Source organism: Ailuropoda melanoleuca, chromosome 2 (genome assembly GCF_002007445.2).
Source record: "Ailuropoda melanoleuca isolate Jingjing chromosome 2, ASM200744v2, whole genome shotgun sequence".
Taxonomy (NCBI): domain Eukaryota; kingdom Metazoa; phylum Chordata; class Mammalia; order Carnivora; family Ursidae; genus Ailuropoda; species Ailuropoda melanoleuca.
In genome coordinates this window covers 19,388,194-19,408,107 of record NC_048219.1, presented here as the reverse complement: position 1 = coordinate 19,408,107, position 19,914 = coordinate 19,388,194, and the positions used below count along the sequence as shown (strand labels likewise).

The 19,914-nt window shown below is 57.0% G+C and overlaps 1 protein-coding gene across 1 annotated transcript; it reads left to right on the top strand.

Annotated features, from left to right (window-relative positions):
* Positions 1-2,211: 2,211 nt before the first annotated feature.
* Positions 2,212-18,426, top strand: SLC2A1 (solute carrier family 2 member 1). Its single transcript, XM_011237436.3, has 9 exons — positions 2,212-2,361; positions 13,008-13,168; positions 13,318-13,558; positions 14,214-14,376; positions 14,464-14,651; positions 14,895-14,999; positions 15,433-15,534; positions 16,748-16,951; positions 17,340-18,426. Exons 1-9 carry the CDS (start codon positions 2,245-2,247, stop codon positions 17,538-17,540), a joined length of 1,482 nt encoding a protein of 493 aa, XP_011235738.1. The 5' UTR covers positions 2,212-2,244; the 3' UTR covers positions 17,541-18,426.
* Positions 18,427-19,914: the final 1,488 nt, after the last annotated feature.

Genomic DNA, 19,914 nt, shown 5'->3' with positions numbered 1-19,914 from the left:
AGGACTTCCCTCTTGCAGAGCCCCTGCTGCCGTGCTGTTGGTTTCCTGGTCCACAGATCATCTGTGTTGTTCTTCACTTATATTTTTATGTAAATGCTTTATTCTAAGGCATGTGAAACCAAGGGACTTATAAGTAAGTTCTTTTGAGTGGGCGATACATCCACATGGTCCAAAATTCAAAAACATGTAGAAGGGTGTGAAGCGAAGCCTCTCTTCTCCCGCCTCTGCCACGCACCCCCCAGCGTACGCGCTACCTTTCTCATGCGTTACTTCAAGTCGGCGGGTGGTATGTTCTTCCTCACCCCCCACCCTCAGCCTTTGTCCTTTTTTTTTTTTTTTTTTTAACACCAGAGGTAGCAGGCATCACGCTGCTGTGAAGCTAGCTTTTCCATTAATACATCTTGGGAAGTGTCCCAAATCAATATGTAAAGAGCTTTCTTTTTTTCTGTATTCTGTGATATAGCTATGCCACATTTTATTAAATCATATTTATATTTATTCTACTGTGAACTAGAGAAATATGTATCTGGCACACCGTAATACCGTACTCTGGACCGTGCAGTGGAAAACCCTGAGTTAACACATGCGACTCATCAGGCAGCGAGCCCTCTCACGGGGGCCTAAAACTGCCACTCTTCAGCCCTCCTTCATCCACGCTCAGTGCCTTGTGACAGCCTCTGCCTGCGTCCCAGCGGTCACCCGATGAGTTAGCTTGGCTCGGGCCCACAGAGGATGGCTGTCCGGTGCTCCCCACCCACACGGGGCCGACAGCCCTGGGTCTGGAGGCTCCCTGGGGAGTTAAGAGAAGGGAGACTTTGGAAGGAGTGCAGCCCACTATGAGGAGAGCCCCAGCCTCGGATGAATGTCCAGAGTTGGGCCCGGAAGGGGCGAGGTGGCCCGGCGGGAGGGGCGGTCCCAGCACTCATCTGGCGAAGAATGGACTCCACGGGAGCACGCAGGCTGGCGGAAGCCGCCTCCTCCTCAGCCTCCAATGTGAGAACCGTGGCTTTTGCCATCGTTGGCCTGACAGCTTCTAGAGAATGAAAAGACCACGCTAGGAACGTGTCCGATTAGCCATAAGCCCAGTGCTATCTGTGAGGATCTTGAAGTCAGGGCTGCTTCGGGTTCTCTGGGGAAACTGAGGCCAAAGGCTGTGGCTTAGTGCTTCCTGACCTTCCCCGCTAGCTCCCAGCCTGGTGTGGCACACACGGTGAGCACCGGTCATTGCTTTTGGCAGCCCCTCCTCCAATTTTCTGCTCTCTCAACCAGTTAAGGGCCGGCCTCATGTCACATTTCTTGGCTTCTTCATGTTGAAAGGCAGAAAAGAAAAGTCCTCTCCCTTTCTCCAGCAAGGCACCTTACTCTCCTGCCTGCTGGCCTCTTCCCTGCCTGCAGCCTCCACGCCCCAGGCTGCCAGGGGACAGAAACTCTGCCAGCTTTTTTCTCCCCTAACCCTTTGCCCATTGAAACACCTTGGCCCAACACTCCTACTCGCCTAGTGTCGTGTACTTTTCCAGAGCACATTCCTGGCTGTTACGTCATCTGTGTCCACATAACCCTGGGAAGCTCATGGTCTGCAGATGGTTGCCATGAGAGGCATGGGATGGGGAGTCAGGAACCTGGCTCTTTGCAGACCCCTGAGTAATCTGGGACTTGTCTCTGCCTCTCAGGATTCCGTTTTCTGCCCCAGGAATGGAGGGAGGAGAGGGAAAGACCGCATCGCTCATGCTGCTGGGCATGACTGTTCCTGCCTTGCACTCATGCAAATGGGGTCCAGGAGGATTGGGGAAGGGTGGCAGCCTGCTGGGATTCAGGTCGGCTGGAATCAGAAGCCAGCACTTTCCGGTCCAAATCCAGGGTGCTTCCCTCTCCCTATACTGTTCCTCCCACATAATTTGGCCCCCCTTTCATAGGGAAGTTGATTCCTGGGCTTCCCAGACAGAGTCTGGAGCCACCTGGACCCAGGCATGGCTCCCCCAGAGGAATGAGACTCCAGAAGGCCAAGACCTGGCTGCAGACAGAGAGAAGACCCTAATTCCCCCCTCTCCCCAGGAATGAGTCTGGCCAGCCCCGAGTCTAGAAGTCAGCGGGGCTGGTTCGGGCATCTGAGGTCAGGAAGTGGCCGAGTTTCCTGGGAGAAGGACTGGTGTGCTGCCAGGAGCCAGGCCAGATATCTGAACACGGGAACCTGCCAGCCCATGCCCTGCCCTGTAGTAACCTGGGCCCAGGCATGCCTGTAACAGTATGGGTTTTTTTTCTCTGCAGAAGCTGACGGGCCGTCTCATGCTGGCCGTGGGAGGGGCAGTGCTTGGCTCCCTGCAGTTTGGCTACAACACTGGCGTCATCAATGCCCCCCAGAAGGTGAGTGCTCTGCCTCCCTTGGCTTATCAACACCAGCTTGCTCTGCTGGGCATTGCACACCCCACAGGCTCACCCTGCCTCTTGGGTGTCAGTCATTTACATCAATTCACCATCTGCTCCCACCAGCCAATTTTCTGGCCCTGAACGTTTGTGGGCACTTGTCCAGAGGTCAATTTTCTGGCCCTGAGCGTTTGTGGGCACTTGTCCAGAGGTCACTTCAGAGGCCTTGGAATCCTGGGGCTGCAAAATCACAGGGGCTTTATAAGTCATCTTGACCAACCCCCCACCCCAACACAGACCTTTGTAATCGTCAAAGCAATGCCTGACACAAGGATGCTGCATTTATGTGACACTCTGGGGTTCCAGTCGGCTTGGTGGTGCTTATCTCCCTGCTGCTCACGTTCTCCAAGGCAGGCAGGCGACAATCGCTGCTCCCATCCTGCAGGTGGGGAGAGTGGGCAGAGAAAGGAAACCTGCCCAGCAACCCCAGTCTGCCTTGGAGCTCTCCCAACCGGGTGGTCCCCAAGCCTGGGTTCACACCCATCCGCAAGCAGTTCCCTCCCTTGTAATGGCTCCTGTTCCACTTGGAAACAGCCTCCTTCCCCTGGAGGTCCTGTGCCAGTCCAAGTAAAAATGGCGTCTCGCTGTAGGGAACCATAGGGAGTAGGGGTCTGCCTTACTTCCTTTTCCCCGTGGCACATCCCAGATCTGTCCTCACTTGTTCCCTTGAATATCAGGACTGAGAGGGACCCCTGCGACCACCTCCAGCTCAGCCACCTGCTTTAGGGAGGAAAGAAGAGGAAAGGGGTCAAGGGGCAGGAAAGGAAATCATAAGGAGTCCCTTCTCTATAACAGCCTTTTTGCATATGTTTATGAGGTTGGGTGGTGAGTTCCATTTTATAGACCCAAAGACTGAGGCCCTAGGCAGATGAAATAACCAACACCTCTCAAGGTCACATAGCTAGTGAATGGTGGATTCAGAAGCCAGACTGTTTCCACAATCTCAGGCTGTCTTCCTGACCAACTGCCTTGTCAGTTGAAAAATCTGTACCTTCCTGGAGAGGACGAAATGAGAGTGGACAGTCCTGTCAGGACCACATTCTGTTGTCCAGAGGGTGAGGCTAGAAAGTGAGTGCAGCTGACTCCCCAGGACCAATGGCCCGTTCAGGGGAACTGAGCAGTGTCGGGAGTCAGAACTGGTTCTCCTCCAGATAGGCGGAGGGTGGCTGTGGGGGGCCACGCCTGATGCCCGGGAGCAGGTCACCAGGAAGGCCTGGCCTGCTGAGTCATGCTCAGCTGCAGTGGAGGTGACAGGACTTTTCCAGGCTTGTCTGAAATGGCGCCCATGCTTGGAACAGCCCCAAGCCCTGCTTTAGCTAAGTGTTCTAAACAGCTCTTGCCAAGGTGTGTGCCTAGGAGCTGGCTGCACTCGGGAATCATACAGATGGAAATTCTGCACGGTCTTAGAGGGAGGTTGAGTTCTGCACTTGATTGCACCTTGGGGTCCCTTGGACACTCCCGATTCTGATTTGTTTGATCTGGGATGCTGTTTGGGCATCGAATGTTTAACACACCCCAACTGATCCTTACGTGTGGCCAAAGTCAAGAGCTCCTGGGTTAAGTGATGTCTCAACTATGATCACTTAGTGAGTTAATGACAGAATGAGGACTCTGAGATCAGGATAGAAGTGGATTCCAGAAACAGATCAGGGTTGGGTAGACAGATGAGAGAGACTTGGTGTGTCCAGGGAAGGGTGAGCAGGAAGAGAAAGAAGGCTGGGGAGACCAACGAGGTAAGCCCAAGGCTGACTTACAAAGGGCCTGGTGGGTAGAATTCATCCACAAAATACCAGCCACTGGCATGGCATGGCACCATCAGGACAGGCACGTGGGCACCAAGCGTGGGCCAAGCTAGGAGTATGGACTTCTCAGTGAGGACAATAGGGACTCATTGAAGAGGACAGATAGAATCAGATTTGCATTTTAGGGAAAGGATTCGGGCATCCGGGCCGTGGGAGGGATCTGAGAATGGGAAATGAGAGATAGGGAAATAGCGAGAAGGCTGCACTGGAATAGGGCTAGGAAAACAAACACCGAGCAGGAAGAGTGGGCAGGATTTGGTCATCAGTTCAGTGGGAGGACAAGAGTAGGGTTTAAAGTGGCTTCTGGGTTTTTCTGGCTTGGGTGGTGTGGGGTCTGCAGGGGAAGCAGGTATGGGAGGAGCTGAGAGGTGCGGGGGGGATATTCCAGAACTGAGGCTTGGCGTGACACAGCTGGAGACATACAGGAAACATTTGACATGTGGGTCTGTTCCTCTGGCGGGTAGTCAGCTGGAGAAAGACTGGGAGTTGGTCACTGGGATCCAAATAGTAGGAGAGGGGGATGTCCTAGAGAGACTGGGGTAAAAAGAGGAGTTGAGTAGTAGGGTGACGGAGTGCTGTCAGGTGCCCCAGACGGTGACCTGGGCAAGTCAGCCCCATATTGCCCAATGCCGAAGACCGGATGGTGCCCTGTGGTGACCAAAGGTTGACTGGGTGGAACCGCGGTGATAGAAGGCTCCCTGCAGCTGGTTGAGGAGGGAGGGTGGATGGGAAAGAGCGGGGAGGGTCCTTCCAAGAGATTCGGTGGAGAAGGAAGAAAAGAGGGGGTGGTTGGAGAGGTGGTCCACCTGGGATGCTTTTTCACATGTGAAAACTTCTTTTTTTTTAAATGTGCCATAAGGAATCAGCAGAGAGGGGCTGAAGGCGAGATGGGGAGGGGTCTCGGGAGGCAGGGGCTGGGGGAGCAGAGGCACTGGGATTGCGTTTGGCTGGGAGCTGAGACTGAGACACTTCTGAAGTTGCAGATGCGGACACATCCACGTTCTTGGGGCCTCCTGCCTAATCAGAGACAGGCGGAAGGCACAACAGCGGAGGAGCGCGGGTGGGGCGGCTGGCAGAGCCGGTGGGCGGCACGGAGCGCCCAGCCCAACTGCAGACGGCCTTTATGGGAGCGTTTGTGGGCACTTGTCCAGAGGTCACTTCAGAGGTCCGCGGTGAGGACCCGAGTCCAGAATCAATAGCGCCCGCGTTGCAGCGGAGCGGGGTTTCCGGAGCGTGTGCCCGCGCCCCTTACTTACACCTGCACCTTGCACGTACTTCTCGCCGGCCTGGCCCTACTGCTTCCAGCCGGGAGCGGATGCGCCGTGATGCAGCTAACCTGTGAGGAGGGGATAGGATGACAGGAGAGGAAGAGATGACGGCCGGTTGTGCTGGGAGGCGGCAGGGTGGTGACTCAGCCCTGCCAACACTTTTGCTCTGCAAGGGCCCCCCCCCCTCCCCGGCCCTGTCCCAGACAGTCGGGAGGGGTAGAGCTGTGACACACGGTCTGAGCTGGGCCCCACCCGGCCCGGCCCTAAGCTCCGAAGACTCCAGGGGGCGGGGGAGACTCCTGGGAAGAGCCAGAGCATAGTTAATTGGGGGGCTTCCTAATTAATGGAGGGCTTGGGGGGCCTCGGGAGCAGAGAGGAGGGCAGGCTAATGCTGGCATTCGAGGAGGAGTTGGCAGCTGGGCAGACCCTGAAGGGGAGTTGGCCCTGGGGGAAGGACGGACAGGTGGCCCAGGCAGTGGGGACGGCCCCTGCCGAGGTGCCGTGGCAGGAAGTGTGGCCCTGATGTGGTATTGCCCACACCCCCGCCGCCAGTCTGTGTGACACTCCCAGGAAGCGGCCCTGGGCTGGTCCGGGCGGCCTGCTCTCTGAAGGAGACTGTGCCCCACTAATGGTGAGGATGCCAGAAGCTGGGGCTCCTCCATAAAACAGGCCCCAAAGGGCTTCCTCCTGGAAGTGGTTAATTAATCCTGACATTATCTTAAATGTTTACAAAGCACCTCCCCGTAAATTATCTGCTCAAAGCAGCCCCACAAGGTGGGTGGGGCTAGTTATCTTGCCTTCTTCTAAAGAAGGAACTCAGGCTAGTGAGGTCACTTGGAAAGTGAGAGGCTGAGCTACCCGGTGGCCTCCGGGCCTCACCCAGAGTGATGACCGCATCCCTGTGACACCCCTGCCGGGCCTCCTGTCTCCTGGGGGGCGGAGGGAGAGGGAAGCCCAGCCACAGGGAGAGCAAATAAATGAACAAGGCATCCTGACCACCATCCTGGGTGGAGAGAACTGCCTCTCCCTTCCCCAAATGGCTGAGTTGCCAATAGAGATGACTAAAGGCCATTTAGAATCCATGAGTTCCTGGCCAAGGGACAGTGTCGGGCATGTCTCAGAATAAGGCATCCTCAGAAACCAGAGTTGGGGCTGGAAGGGGCCTGATGGTCCACTGGCTCAGCGTTCCCTGTTTGACAGAGGAGGAACTTGGCCTGGAGAGCAGACAAGGTCTGCCCAAGATGGCCCTGCTCGTGAGTGAAAGTGCTAGAGGTAAGAACCACCTCCCATCACAGCCCTCTGTCCGCTGGGTCTGCACTGGGCTCCCGGCTCCCGGCTTCAGGCTTCAGGCTCTGGGCCCCAGGCAGCCTCTCCTTACCTCTGTCAAGATCCAGAGATTTCTGGGTCCCTCCCCTCTCCCCTTCACCCGTCTCCGCTAACACAAACCCTTACAGCTTACTGTGTGCCAAGCCTTACTCTCAGTACTTCAGAAATCACCCTTCAGTTGTGTCTTGTAATATCGTCATTAGGTAGGCCTTATCATCCCTGTTTTACAAGAAAGTGGGGCACAGAGATATTAAGCAATTAAACCAAGGACACACAGCTAGTAAGCAGCGGAGCTGGGATTTGAATCCAGGAGTCTGGCTCCGTCTGCATCCTTGCCCATCATAGAAGGACTGGCAGTTTTACACTACAGTCGGACGGTACCCAAACACCCTTTCACACACCTACAGCTGCTACCCAGCTGGTCCCTCGTGCTCTGACTTCCAGGCCGCGTCAAGCTCAGTCACGTACAGACCTCGCAGCGGTTTCCCACACGCAGTTGCACAATCTCTTACACCACTGCAGCCTGTCACAGCTACGTCACCGCTTCGGCCCCGCAGATTCGTGGCTTGTTTATCAGTTAGTAACAACTCTGTCTACGCCCAGCCTGGTGCTGGGACCCGTGACAATGTGGAAGTTTCGTCTAGAGGGAGCACATGTCTCCTTGGGACGAGCCGTCTCGGGGCAGCCATGGACCGAAGTGTGGACAGGCCCCGTGGGAGCAGAGGAGGGGGAGGGAGAAGGCACCTGGCCCGGAGAGCAGGGTTTTTCTCAGCACGAACCTCCGGGACCGGGTAGCTCCGTGGCGCTGTGGGAGGCTGGCCGTGCCGTGTGGCGTGGCGAGCAGCGTTCCCGCCAGGGTGACAGCCAGTGGGGCGGCACACCCAGCCAGCGGTCCTCTGCAGGGCCGATTGCGCCTGTCCGAGACGCGCGGTGGCAGAGGAGGAGGGGAGGGTTCTGGAAGGCTCTCCAGAGGAGTATTAGTGTATTCTCTGCGAGGTGACTCACAGCTCGTCAGGGAGAAGGCAGAGGAGCCGCACAAGCAAAACTGCAGACATGTGGGGTGCCGGGGTGGCGGTGGGGGCACTGGGGAGCCCAGAAAGGCTGTGGACAGGGCCTGCCACAGGGACGTGAAGATCCCTGTGCTGGCAGGGGAGGCTCTGGGGGTCAGGGAGCAGTGAGGAGGCCACGGCAAAGGCCTGGCCTGGGTCTAGAGAGAAGCCGTGTCAGGGCTCTTCCGGAGAAGCAGAGAAGCAGCGTGGGTGGTCGGAACCTTTCCTGGTGGGTTGGGGCCCAGCTTCTAGCTCCATCTGGCTTCTGGGCCTCTTCTGCAGGCCCCAGGAGGGGCCCCAGGGCACCTGGCAGGTGGGGCTATCCTTCCAGCCCCACCTGTATAGCATCTGCTAGAACTCCCAGCTGACCCTGGGGCGTGGCTGAGCGTTGCTACGGAGATATAAACTCTGGACAGCGGAGGATAGCTGTGGGGGAGGGGAAAGCAGGGACCAGGAAGTCGGGGTCAAGGCCAGGCTGAGGGACTGAACTGGACACGCTGGCCCTTTCTTCCTTCTAACTGGAGCTCAGAGCTGAGGTTGCTCTTTACCCCGTTCACCCCCCAAGAACATCTAGGACAGAGAAGAGAAGCTGGAGAGGGAGCTCTAACCCTCCTTCGCAGGGTGGTCTAGAAGACCCTGGGGTAGAGGGAAGGATGTTGAGACTAGCCAGAGGTGTTCCAAAGCATACCCCTTCTCTTGGCAGTAATCTAGAATTCTAGATCAAGGGTTGGCAGGAAGGCCAGATCCAACCAGCAGCTGTTTGTGTACAGCCCATGCACTAAGAATGGTTTTTACATTTTTAAAGGGTTGGGGGTGGTGGAGAAAAATCATCTGTGCCCATAGGTGGTCAACAGACCCTAATATTTTCTACCTAGCCTCTTACATAGAATGTTCAGCAATCTCTGCTCTAAACTTTGACTTGTATGCTTCCTGCTGACTGGGAACTCACTACCTGTGAGGTGGGCAGTCTCATCCTCTGAAGCCTAGAAAGCCTTTCTTCTGAGCTGAAGTCTGTGTCCTGGGGCTCTGTAGACCTGCTGGGTTTCTGTGCCTGGGGCACCCAGGCAGGGTCCGAGGAAAGACTCCCTGAAGCAGGCCCCTAGTTCCTTCAGGTCCTTTCTAGGCTGTGAATTCCTTAGGATCATGCTTTGTGTTCAGGCAGCTTAGAAACGGGAAACCCTGTGTGCCCCTAGCGCTGCTAAGATGGCAGCTGCTCTCCTTGAAAGAACAGCAGTGGCGTGAGGAACAGCTCATCCTGCATGCAGGACAGCAGGCTCCCCCTCATGCCCAGGCCCTGACTACAGACGCTGCCCAGACACAGAGGAAGTCAGAACTTCCTCTGCAGACAGGCACACACGTGGTCCTTCTCCCACAGTTGCCTGGGCTCCGGGGGCGGGGGGCGGATTCCCGAGGAGTCAGATGTGATGCAAGCCTCCCCCCACCCCCAGGAGAATTGCAGGCTGGCGAAGAGCTTTTTACTGGGAACCGTCTAGTCCAGGGGATCTCAGCTGCCCAGAGCAGGCCTGCTTCGCCACACTGGCCTCCACGGTGTCGCCGAGCGGGCATCTGCCCCCTAGGGTCAGTGAGGGGTGATTGGACAAGAGATCCTTCGTAGCCCTCAACTCCCGAGAGCCTGATGCCATGGCAGTCCCCTTCTTTCCCCCAGTGTACGTGCACTCACAGACCGTCGGCGGCAAGGCTGGGCATGCACTGGGAAGGGAGCAGAGCTGCAGATGGATGGCTGAGCCTGGCGCATTTGACATGCAGGGCTTTGATGCCACGACGGGGAGTGGGTGACCGCGGAAGCAGAGTCGCTGCGGTGGATGGGAGGAGTCAGGAGCAGAGTGCAGGCGAGACCTAGGGCAGGTGCTGCCCAGGGAGAGAATGGGGCAGATAGGAGGGAGAACGGGCTCTGCTGGACCTGGTGATTGATTGGATGCGGGCTGGCGGCAGGATCGAGGGTATCTCCCAGGCTTGTGAGGAGCGTGTGAGGTGGGAGCTTTCCGCCTCAAACATGAGCGAGGCTCGCGGAGCTGCCGGTGACCCTGTGGTGGAGACTGGGTCTGTAGGGTCCTTCTGAGGGAGGACGCTCTTCACCTAGGGGCGCTCAGCCACTGCTAGGGTGGGGGCCAAGGGCACCGCCTGGGTGGAAGAACTTCTCCCCGGGTAGGGTTCTTCTCATTCTCCAGGGACTCCCTGCCTTTCCTGGGCCCAGGGCCAGCTCAGCCCCACGTGGGGCATGGACCCCCAGCAGGGACAGGACACACAGTCCCCACACGAGCACCAGGAATGGAAAACCAGGCATAGCTTCTTCCCAGAAATCTCAAGTGCCAGATCAAAAGGCAGGAACCCACTGCACGGCCTCAGCTTGGCCAGGAAGTGCTGCTGGGGGATGGAAAGGAGGAGCCCGGGGCCACCAGGAGGGGGAAGGGGGCTGGCCGCTCACCCTTACCCATCCCCATGAAGTGGTCTGAGTAGCAGGGGAGCTCATGAGCCATTGAGCTAGCTGTGGACAAGGTTGGGTCCCTCTAACTTGTTATCACAAGCAGCACACTTAACTGGGGGGAGGGGAGCCCCGGGGAACATGGTCCTCTTATTGGCTGCCTCAACATCTCCAGCCAGCCCCAAGAAGAGGGTTCAAGACCTGAGCTGCCGAAACAGAAAACTCAGCCTCACATCTTTAAGCTCATTTAGGGAGTAAGCCCTTACTCAGCACTTGTGGACTCTTTGCACACAATTCAGGCAATTCCATTAGCTGGCTTCTCGGCAAAAATCAAAATGATACGTGGAGAGTTCTCTTGAGACAGCATCAGAACCACAGGGGTGGGGGTGGGGGGGGGGCAAAGGAAGACCCTGAGAACTACAGAATGCAAAAATTAAAGGTTATCTGGGGCAAATACCTCTCCCTGCCCCTTCAGAGAGCCCCAAGGGCAGCAGAGGGAGCTTGACAGAGGGGAGAGAGATTTCCACCCTGATGATGGGTCCTCAGTGGGGTGAGTGTCATTTATCTGGACAGTCCCCTTATCCAGGACAGCCTGTTCTCTGCAGAGCCTGATAAATGGAGCATTACTTCTCCCAACCAGTCCTCCTCTGGGGTTGGTGTTAGCCCTTGAAGAACAGAAGCACTTTGTTTTATTTTGTTAAAATCTGGCGCCTTTCTGCCCCCAGCCTGAGGCCCTCTCTTCATTTCACCCTTCCATTCACTTACCAGGCATCCTGGGACCAGCCCTGGGATGGGCTCCAGTGTGAATCCACTGGGGTCCCTAACTCAAGAAGGACAGACTCCTGGGACCTTTTGAGCTGGATCTCAAAGGGTTTCAGCATGGTAAAGGCAAGATGGGCCCTTCGGTGGAGTCACCATGGAGAACGTGGAAATGAGTCCTAGAGCTGAGGTAGAGATGTGGGGAGGCCGGACTGATACCTGACCGGAGCCTTGACTTTGAATTATGGGATGCAGGGTTGGCTGGACATTGTCAGCGGTCTGCACTGCCGTTGGGTCGGTACCAGAACCTGCTGGGGTGCCTTGACTCGGTGGAGGTGCCAGGCACCGCGCAAGCACTCTCTGTGTCATTAATCCCCTGCAGTGCTATGAAGTAGATACCGCTAATGTCACCATTTGAGATGAAATAATGTGCCCGAGGTCATGGTTGAGTGTGGTAGAGCTGGGACCTGAACTCTGTTGTCCAGGTTCCTAACCCCTGCACTCTCTGGCTTCCCTGGGACAGACAGAGTAGATCATTAGGGCTGCCTCCCTCTGCTCCCCACCCCCCATGTCAACCCATCCTAACCCCCTGGAGCCCGGCCTCCTGTCAGGTGTCTCCAGACCTGGGACAGATCATGGCAGCAGGGCAGCAAAAAGATGGAGGCCAAGGACCCGTTGCAACCGTGGGGCCAGACCCAGCATACTCGATGGGCGTTCCTGGGACCAAGGGCCTCAGTTTCCCCCTTTGGTAATTATGGCTACCCACCGCCTCTTCTGCTAGACCCCTGCGACTTGGGAGGGTGAGGGAGGTCCAAGAGCAGTGCCACGGAGGTTGTGCAAGAGGCCGCACGCCGCTGCGTGAGGGGGACTTGGAGCATGCGTGTGGGGAAGGCTGCCGGACCGGCCGGGCACAGGCTAGGTGCGCAAGGAGCTGAGTTTGAGCTGCGGGTGTTGAAGGGAAGAGGGACACGCAGGTTTGTGACTGGCTGAAACCAGGAGTGTTCAGATTGTGAGCACCAGTACGTGTGTGAGACGGAGTGTGTGCATAGGAAGCTGTTTCTGGGTATGTTGGGTCTGTGCCCAGGTACGCATGGGGCTGGGTGGGTCAGGCCAGTCCCGTGGCCCTGGGTGTGTGTGTGTGTTGCCTGAGAGGACGGTGAATGTACTCAGCCAGAACTGGTGGATCAGGCCAGGCCCTCCCTTGGGTGGGGGCAGGGCTGGGGGGGGCGGGCCTCTAGGACAGGTGTTTCCAGTTCCTGGAACCGCTTCCTTGTCCTTAGCCTTCCCCATACCTTCCAGCCCGGCACCTGGCAGAGGGGAGGAGGCCACGGGTCCTTCGGGGTGGAACTCCCACAAATAGCTGGGCCTAGGGGTCAGAAAGAAATTGTGTGAGGCTCAGAAGCACGTCTTGTATGCCAGTTGGTCACACCAGGCCCTTGAGTGTAAAGTCAGTGAGTCAGTGAGCCTGCCCTTCCCTTCGTCCCAGAGCATCTAGAACTGGGAACCATCTGTCCAGCTGTATTTCCTCCCCAGCAAGGGGGTGGGGGAGAGGGCGCAGGTGGCAGGAGCCTAGGGCCTTAGGCGCCTTGAAGAGAAGCGGGCCAAGTGGGAGGAGAAGGTACTTTCTCCCCGAACCTCTCCCTGCTCTGTGCCTGAACTTCCACCATGGGTCATTTGCTGTCCACTCACCCCAAGCAAGTTCTGTTGACCATGTGTCCCCCCAAGGCACTGGAAACCACACCTGGGGGAAGCATGAGAGCCGGCACCGCTCTTAGAGAAGGAGCGCAGCCCCTTGTTTCTCACCTGGGGAAACTTGACACAAGGACGTACAGTGAGTTTGGGGCCCGGCCGGGTGCTGGGCCCTCTTCGGCACCCTGTGGTCAGTGGGAACAGAGCAGCTGGGGCCCCCCCGCTCAGCAGGCCGCTTCTCTTCCTGCAGGTGATTGAGGAGTTCTACAACCAGACATGGATCCACCGCTATGGGGAGTGCATCTCGCCGGCTACGCTCACCACACTGTGGTCCCTCTCCGTGGCCATCTTCTCTGTAGGGGGCATGATCGGCTCCTTCTCTGTGGGCCTTTTTGTTAACCGCTTTGGCCGGTGAGCAGAAGGGGTCCTGGCCCTGGCCGGGGTGTCCCAGATGGGAGGGAGGGAGAGTTCCCTACCTGCTCAGGGTGTTGCCTCTGACCTCTGCCCCTGGGAATCGGGGGAGATCCAGGCACCCACCTGACCTGTGACCCCACCCCCAGGCGGAACTCAATGCTAATGATGAACCTGCTGGCCTTCGTGTCCTCTGTGCTCATGGGCTTCTCGAAGCTGGGCAAGTCCTTTGAGATGCTGATCCTGGGCCGTTTCATCATCGGTGTGTACTGTGGCCTGACCACAGGCTTCGTGCCCATGTACGTGGGGGAGGTGTCCCCCACGGCCCTTCGCGGGGCCCTGGGCACCCTGCACCAGCTGGGCATCGTTGTTGGCATCCTCATTGCCCAGGTAAGCTGGGGCAGGGTCTGTTTGCTCGCACTGTGCGCACCCCACAGCTTCGCTGGCTCTCGTGTCTGTGTCCACGTGACTCCCCGATTAGAATTCTCATGCAGCCTTCCACAGCCCTACAGCAAAGGACGGCCTCGTGGCACCCATCCTGGTAGCCCCGGATCCCAGAGAACACTCCGCCACTCACGATTTCCCCAAGGCCTCCCCGGCATGAGAGCCAAGTCCAGATGACTTGACCCTTCTCATCCCAGCCTACTCTGCCTTGGGTCCTGTCCTTCCCCTGGGGATCCAGCCTCGGGGGGGCCCACTGGTACCCCCACGTGCCAGCCGTCTCAGGCCTCCAGGCCTTATGCCTTTATATATACACCACCTTCTCTCCAGAAGGCTTTCCCTTCCCCATCCCCAAAGCCCCCACACCCTGTGACTCGCCTGCCACATTTGTTAGCCATGCCATTTGTCTTCCCACTTGGGCCGTGAGGTAGGTTCCCCTTTCCCCATGTGACAAATGCGGGAAATGAGGTTCAGAGAAGCTAAGCCTTGCCTTCCCGGCAGCGCCTCCCCAGAGCATGCGAAGGCCCCCGGGTAGAGTGGGGCCAGGAGCGGGAGCCAGGGCTGGGGTGCCCGGGGCGTCTTCCTCCATCCCTGCTCCCCGCAGGTGTTCGGCCTGGACTCCATCATGGGCAACGAGGACCTGTGGCCCCTGCTGCTGAGTGTCATCTTCATCCCGGCCCTGCTGCAGTGCGTGCTGCTGCCCTTCTGCCCCGAGAGCCCCCGCTTCCTGCTTATCAACCGCAACGAGGAGAACCGGGCCAAGAGCGGTACGGGCAGGGCCCTGCCCTCCTCCCCCCCGGCCCCGGCCCTCTTCCTGCTCTGAGCCACCCCCGCCTTCCCTCCGGTCCCCTCAGTGCTGAAGAAGCTGCGTGGGACGGCGGACGTGACCCGTGACCTGCAGGAGATGAAGGAGGAGAGTCGGCAGATGACGCGGGAGAAGAAGGTCACCATCCTGGAGCTGTTCCGCTCGCCCGCCTACCGCCAGCCCATCCTCATCGCCGTGGTGCTGCAGCTGTCCCAGCAGCTGTCGGGCATCAATGCCGTGAGTGCCCCCTCGCCCGCCCTTCCCCGTGGGCCCCGGCCAAGCCCTGTGGTCAAGTGTGTGCTGCGACCAGATCCCCAGCTGAAAACAAACACGCCCCTGCCAAAGGAACCAGACCCCACAGGGCCCTGGTGCCATGTCGCCGTCATTCTGTCCTCGCCGTGTGTCCGGCACCCGCAAAGGCAGAGGCGGGAGAAGGGCCACAGCACTCAGCCAAGCCCCAACTACTTCTCTGTCCCCTAGGTTTTCTATTACTCCACGAGCATCTTCGAGAAGGCGGGGGTGCAGCAGCCTGTGTATGCCACCATTGGCTCCGGCATCGTCAACACAGCCTTCACTGTCGTGTCGGTGAGTCTGTGCCGGGGCCCACCCCCGGTCAGCTGTCAGGGTCCGGCTCGGGTGGCCGCAGGGCCTCATGACTGAACGGCAGCGCTTCCCGTGAGCTGAGCGTGTAAGTGCTGTCTCATCTCACCGTCACAGGCCTGTCAGGTTCATTACTCACGTCCAACAGCCCGTGACCCTGATGCTTAGAGAAGTACAGCGGCTGGCCCAGAGTCACAGCCGGGAAGCACTGCTGTCTGGCTCTCTGGGGCCAGCTGTCACTCCCTGTCCTGCTGTCTAGAGCCAGCCCTCTGCCCCTCAGAGCCTATGTGGTCCCTAAGCTGAGCCCCACGGAGGAGGCGGTACCGTCTTCCCCAGTCTCTGCAGGGCCCCGTGGCTTTCCCGACACTGGGGACGAGCCTCTGGATGGGGGCGGCACTGACCCTGTGTCTGCCCGCAGCTGTTTGTGGTGGAGCGAGCCGGCCGGCGGACCCTGCACCTCATCGGCCTGGCCGGCATGGCGGGCTGTGCTGTGCTCATGACCATCGCACTGGCACTGCTGGTGAGTGACCGTGCTCTGGGAGTGGGGAGGTCGGGGTGGGGACAGCTCCCCAGAGCTATCGGTCCCAGAGTGCTATGGCAGCCCCAGCCCAGCCAGTGGCATTCAGAGCCCAGGTGGGGGCTGCCCTCTCCTGAGTCCGCCCCCTTCTCCCCAACCCCATGGGCTCGGGTCTGACCTTCTGACCCCCTAGGCTGTCTCCTTCCACCCACTCACGCCCCGTCGTGCCCTGGCTCCTCCCTGTTTGGTGCTTTCTCGCCGCAGCACCGCTGGCCCCCCGAACCCAAGTCCCTCTCCCCAGGAATTGCTCTGCTAGTACTAAGCCTTTCAAAGTCTGCATCCGTGGCCTTAGTTCATCTCCAGAAGAGCCCCTAGAGAGTATGACCCACCTCCCCACCAAGACATGGAAGCATGCCTTCTCTCGGTTTCACCACTGCCCCGTGCGGTTCAGTGAGTATTCCTGGTTCACAAGTGAGGAAACGTAGTCCCAATGAGGTCAGGAAGGCAGCAGATAAAGGACAAAGCCAGGAACCGGCCTCAGGTCGGCTGGCCTCAAGCCTGTGACTGTAACCACCGTGGTGACCGTGTGCCAGCCCCTCTCCCTGCACGGACACTCATTTGTCCGCCCTCTGGGCGAGGAAGCAGCAGTACGCTCATTTGACAGCTTAACCCAAGTCTGGAAAGTCTGGTGATTGCTGCGAGGTCCAGCACGCTGCAAGGGGTGCATGACAGATATGGGATCAGAACCAAAGCTTGTAGCTTTTCCACGGTGGCTTCCTTGAGGATGATTATATAGGGCCACGTGCTTGGGGCCTACCCTGCTGGCCCTGAGCTGAGCACTTTGCAGTCCTTAAGACTTACCCCAGAAATGTTCTTCCATGTCATTCTGCTTCCGGCTGACCGCTTTGCCTCCAGAGCCGCGGGACCACAGGGACCTCCTCTTAGCCCCTCCCACGCACACCCCACATTACCGTTCCCACAGGGTGCCCTCTGGCTCACACCTGCCCTGCAGGACTTAGATCATTTTGTTCAAGTGACGAAAGTGAGACCCAGTGGAGGGTCCCTAAGTCATGTGGCAAATCCAGGATCAGCCCCAGGCCTCCTGCCTCCTAGCCCGGGACTCTTAGCCCTGCCCTGGGCTACCTCTGCCATTTGTCTCCTCGGAGCATCCAACACAGCCTAATCTAACCGTCCGCCCCTCTCTTGTCCTCAACAGGAAAAGCTGTCCTGGATGTCCTATCTCAGCATTGTGGCCATCTTTGGCTTTGTGGCCTTCTTTGAAGTGGGCCCTGGCCCCATCCCATGGTTCATTGTGGCTGAACTCTTCAGCCAGGGTCCTCGCCCAGCTGCCTTTGCTGTTGCTGGCTTCTCAAACTGGACCTCAAATTTCATTGTGGGCATGTGCTTCCAGTATGTCGAGGTGAGAACTGCCAGTGTCTCCATGCCCACTGTTGCTCTCCTGCATGCAGGACCCCGTACTTCTGTGCAAAGTGCTCTCCCAGCTCTTCTCATCAGAATCCTTCTGAGGAGGAAACTGAGGCTCAGAAGCCCAGGTCACACAGTTAAAAACGGTGACCTCAATTCTGGGGTTCTTTCCTTAGCTTTGAATTGTCTCCGTCCTGCTCTGCAGGGGGACCCCGCTCCCTGGAGCCCATTACACGCCAGGTGTAGGCGGACTCATTAATCATCCCGGCACTCCTGGGTTGTGGGTAGCTCTTCCCTTTTCAGATCAAAGGCCCCAAGTCCTACAAGGCCCTACGGCCGGGATGTAGGGCCAGCGCCCAACCCCGTGCTCGTGTGTCTTTCAGCAACTGTGCGGGCCGTACGTCTTCATCATCTTCACCGCGCTCCTCGTTCTTTTCTTCATCTTCACTTACTTCAAAGTTCCTGAGACCAAAGGCCGGACCTTCGATGAGATTGCTTCCGGCTTCCGGCAGGCGGGAGCCAGCCAGAGTGACAAGACACCCGAGGAGCTCTTCCACCCCTTGGGGGCCGATTCCCAAGTGTGAGGCGCCCCACACCACCAGCCTGGCCTGCTCCCGGCAGCCCCAGGGATCTCTCGGAGCACAGGCAGCTGGAGGAGATTTCCAAACTGACAGATTTCAGCAGAGCTGGGCCTGGGGCTCCTTTCTTCAGCCAACAATGATGTCCAGAAGAGTATTCAGGACTTTAATGGCTCCAGGATTTTAACAAAAACAAGACTGTTGCTCAGATCTAGTCAGACAAGCAACAAGTTTTATAATTTTTTTTATTACTGATTTTGTTATTATTTTTTTATCAGCCAGAGTCTCCCGTATCTACACCCCATACTTCACCCTGAATGGCTCAGTACCTGAAGGCGGGGGCCCAAGCCCTGCCTAGACACTCGCCTTCTTTACCACGCTAATCTGTAGGGCTGGACCTATGACCAAGGACACACTAATCGAACTATGAACTATGAGGCTTCTACCCCACGAGGTAGCTGTGCCCACTCTCTTCTGAGGCCTGGATCTCCCTACCCTAAGTTTCAGGCTCCACTGGGGTTCGCCCATACCCATCTCTTCCTACCTGACCACTCAAAGTAATTTTGCCTTGCGTGAGACCAGTTGGGAGCACTGGAGTGCAGGGAGGAGAAGGGAAGGGCCAGACTGGGCTACCAGCTTCTAGTCTCCTTTGCACTGAGGGCCAGACGATCACCATGAGAGGAGGGCCATGGGAGGCTGAGAACTCACTGCTCAAGAAGACATGGACACTCCTGCCCTGCTGTGTATAGATGGAAGATATTTATATATATTTTTGGTTGTCAATATTAAATACACTAAGTTATAGTATATCTGGACAAACCAACTTGTAAATACACCACCCTACTCCTTCTGTAACTTACCTAAACAGACATAAATGGCTGGTTTTTAGAAACACGGTCTTGAAATGCTTGTGCGTTAAGGGTAGGGAGATTTGGATGGAATGGGAAGCAACTGTGATAGTGACTTTGGACTTGGTGACTCGGGGTCCAGTCCCTTCCAAGCACTTCTTATCAACACCCTCTACCATGAATGCACCCGATCTCACCTGATCTCCAGAAGCTAAGCAGGGTCAGGCCTGGTTAGTACTTGGTTGGGAGACCCTCTGTTGCTTAAAAATCTGTATAACCCCTTACTACCCAGAGAAAATCTAAATATCCTGGCATTCAAGGCAGTTTTCCTTCACATGATAGCTGGTATTCAAAAAATGATACTTCGTGCTAACCTTGATGCTCAGGCCTTGATATGCATTCTCTTGAATGTGAGGTAGGTGCTATGTCTGCACTTGACAGGCTCAGAGAGGCTTGAAGCCTCACAGCAAATCATTCTGAACCCCTTCTTTTAACAATTACACTGCACAGCCCTTACCCCATACCTGAGTCCTACTACTACCCCCCCAACCAATGGGCCAGGTGAGCACTGTCAAGCTGCCTTTCTCCATCCCTTTCATTTGGAAATGCCCCCTCTGATCCAGCTTAGATGGCTGCTGTGGCCTCTCTAAAACTTCTGACCCCCACTCCCACCCCCACCCAGAAATTTCAAGAGCTTCATCTGTTCTTTCCTGTGGTACTATATACCCTTCCACCTTTTATCTACAACTACTAATTTCTCCCTCTAGTATTAATTTCATGGAAAGAAGTCAATTTGGTTCATCTGGGTCTTTGGCATTAAAGATGGGCTTGGCACACAGCGGGCACTTGGAAAATAGTTGGTGAAATAAAGCACCAAGGAAATTCGTCCCTAGAGCTTCTGAGAAAATCGGGGGGCGGGGAGAGGGGTTGAAGGGGGGTGGAATTTGCCTGTAGAAACCTTCATAATTGCACTCAGAGCTATAATATGTCCTTGGCAAGAAGAGTGGTTGTAGGAGGGAGAAGGGAAAACAGGTACTTAGTAAATGGAAGTGCCTATGTCCATTATCATTAGGTACAAAGAATCTGAGGCATTATCCATCCATCTCACAAATGCGGAGTGTGGTTCAGAAAAGGGTTAGCCTCGCTGGAGCCTTAAGTAAGCCTGAAGGCTTAAGTAAGCCTGAAGGTTTGGGGCCAGGTGAGAGGTTAAGTGTGACGGAGGAAGCCTTATGTGTCCCCAAAAGGGTTCCGTTGAAAGCATTTATGTAAGCTTCGAGGGGGCCCCTGGAGGGGCAGTGCAAAGAGGAGGGTTAGGGACCCCGGATGCCGGGGGTGAGCTCCGGTCTCTCAAAGCTCATGGCGGCACTCCTGGCGACTGTTGCCACAGGATCCAAGGAAACACATCAGGGATGGACCGGGGAGGGAGGAGCGCACCAAGGATGCAAGGACGACGGCGCCCATGAGCCCGAAGCCCCGAAGCGCGGCAGAGCCCACAGCACCCCAGTCCCGCCCCGCCCCAGGGCTCCAGACCC

What these genes read in the sequence shown, in the direction of transcription:
- SLC2A1 (XM_011237436.3), top strand. Translation starts at nt 2,245, where the DNA reads ATGGGTTTTTTTTCTCTGCAGAAGCTGACGGGCCGTCTCATGCTGGCC. An exon ending in GGAGAACCGGGCCAAGAGCG is followed by an intron (nt 14,377 to 14,463) that starts GTACGGGCAGGG and finishes CGGTCCCCTCAG; the next exon opens with TGCTGAAGAAGCTGCGTGGG. An exon ending in CAGCCTTCACTGTCGTGTCG is followed by an intron (nt 15,000 to 15,432) that starts GTGAGTCTGTGC and finishes GTCTGCCCGCAG; the next exon opens with CTGTTTGTGGTGGAGCGAGC.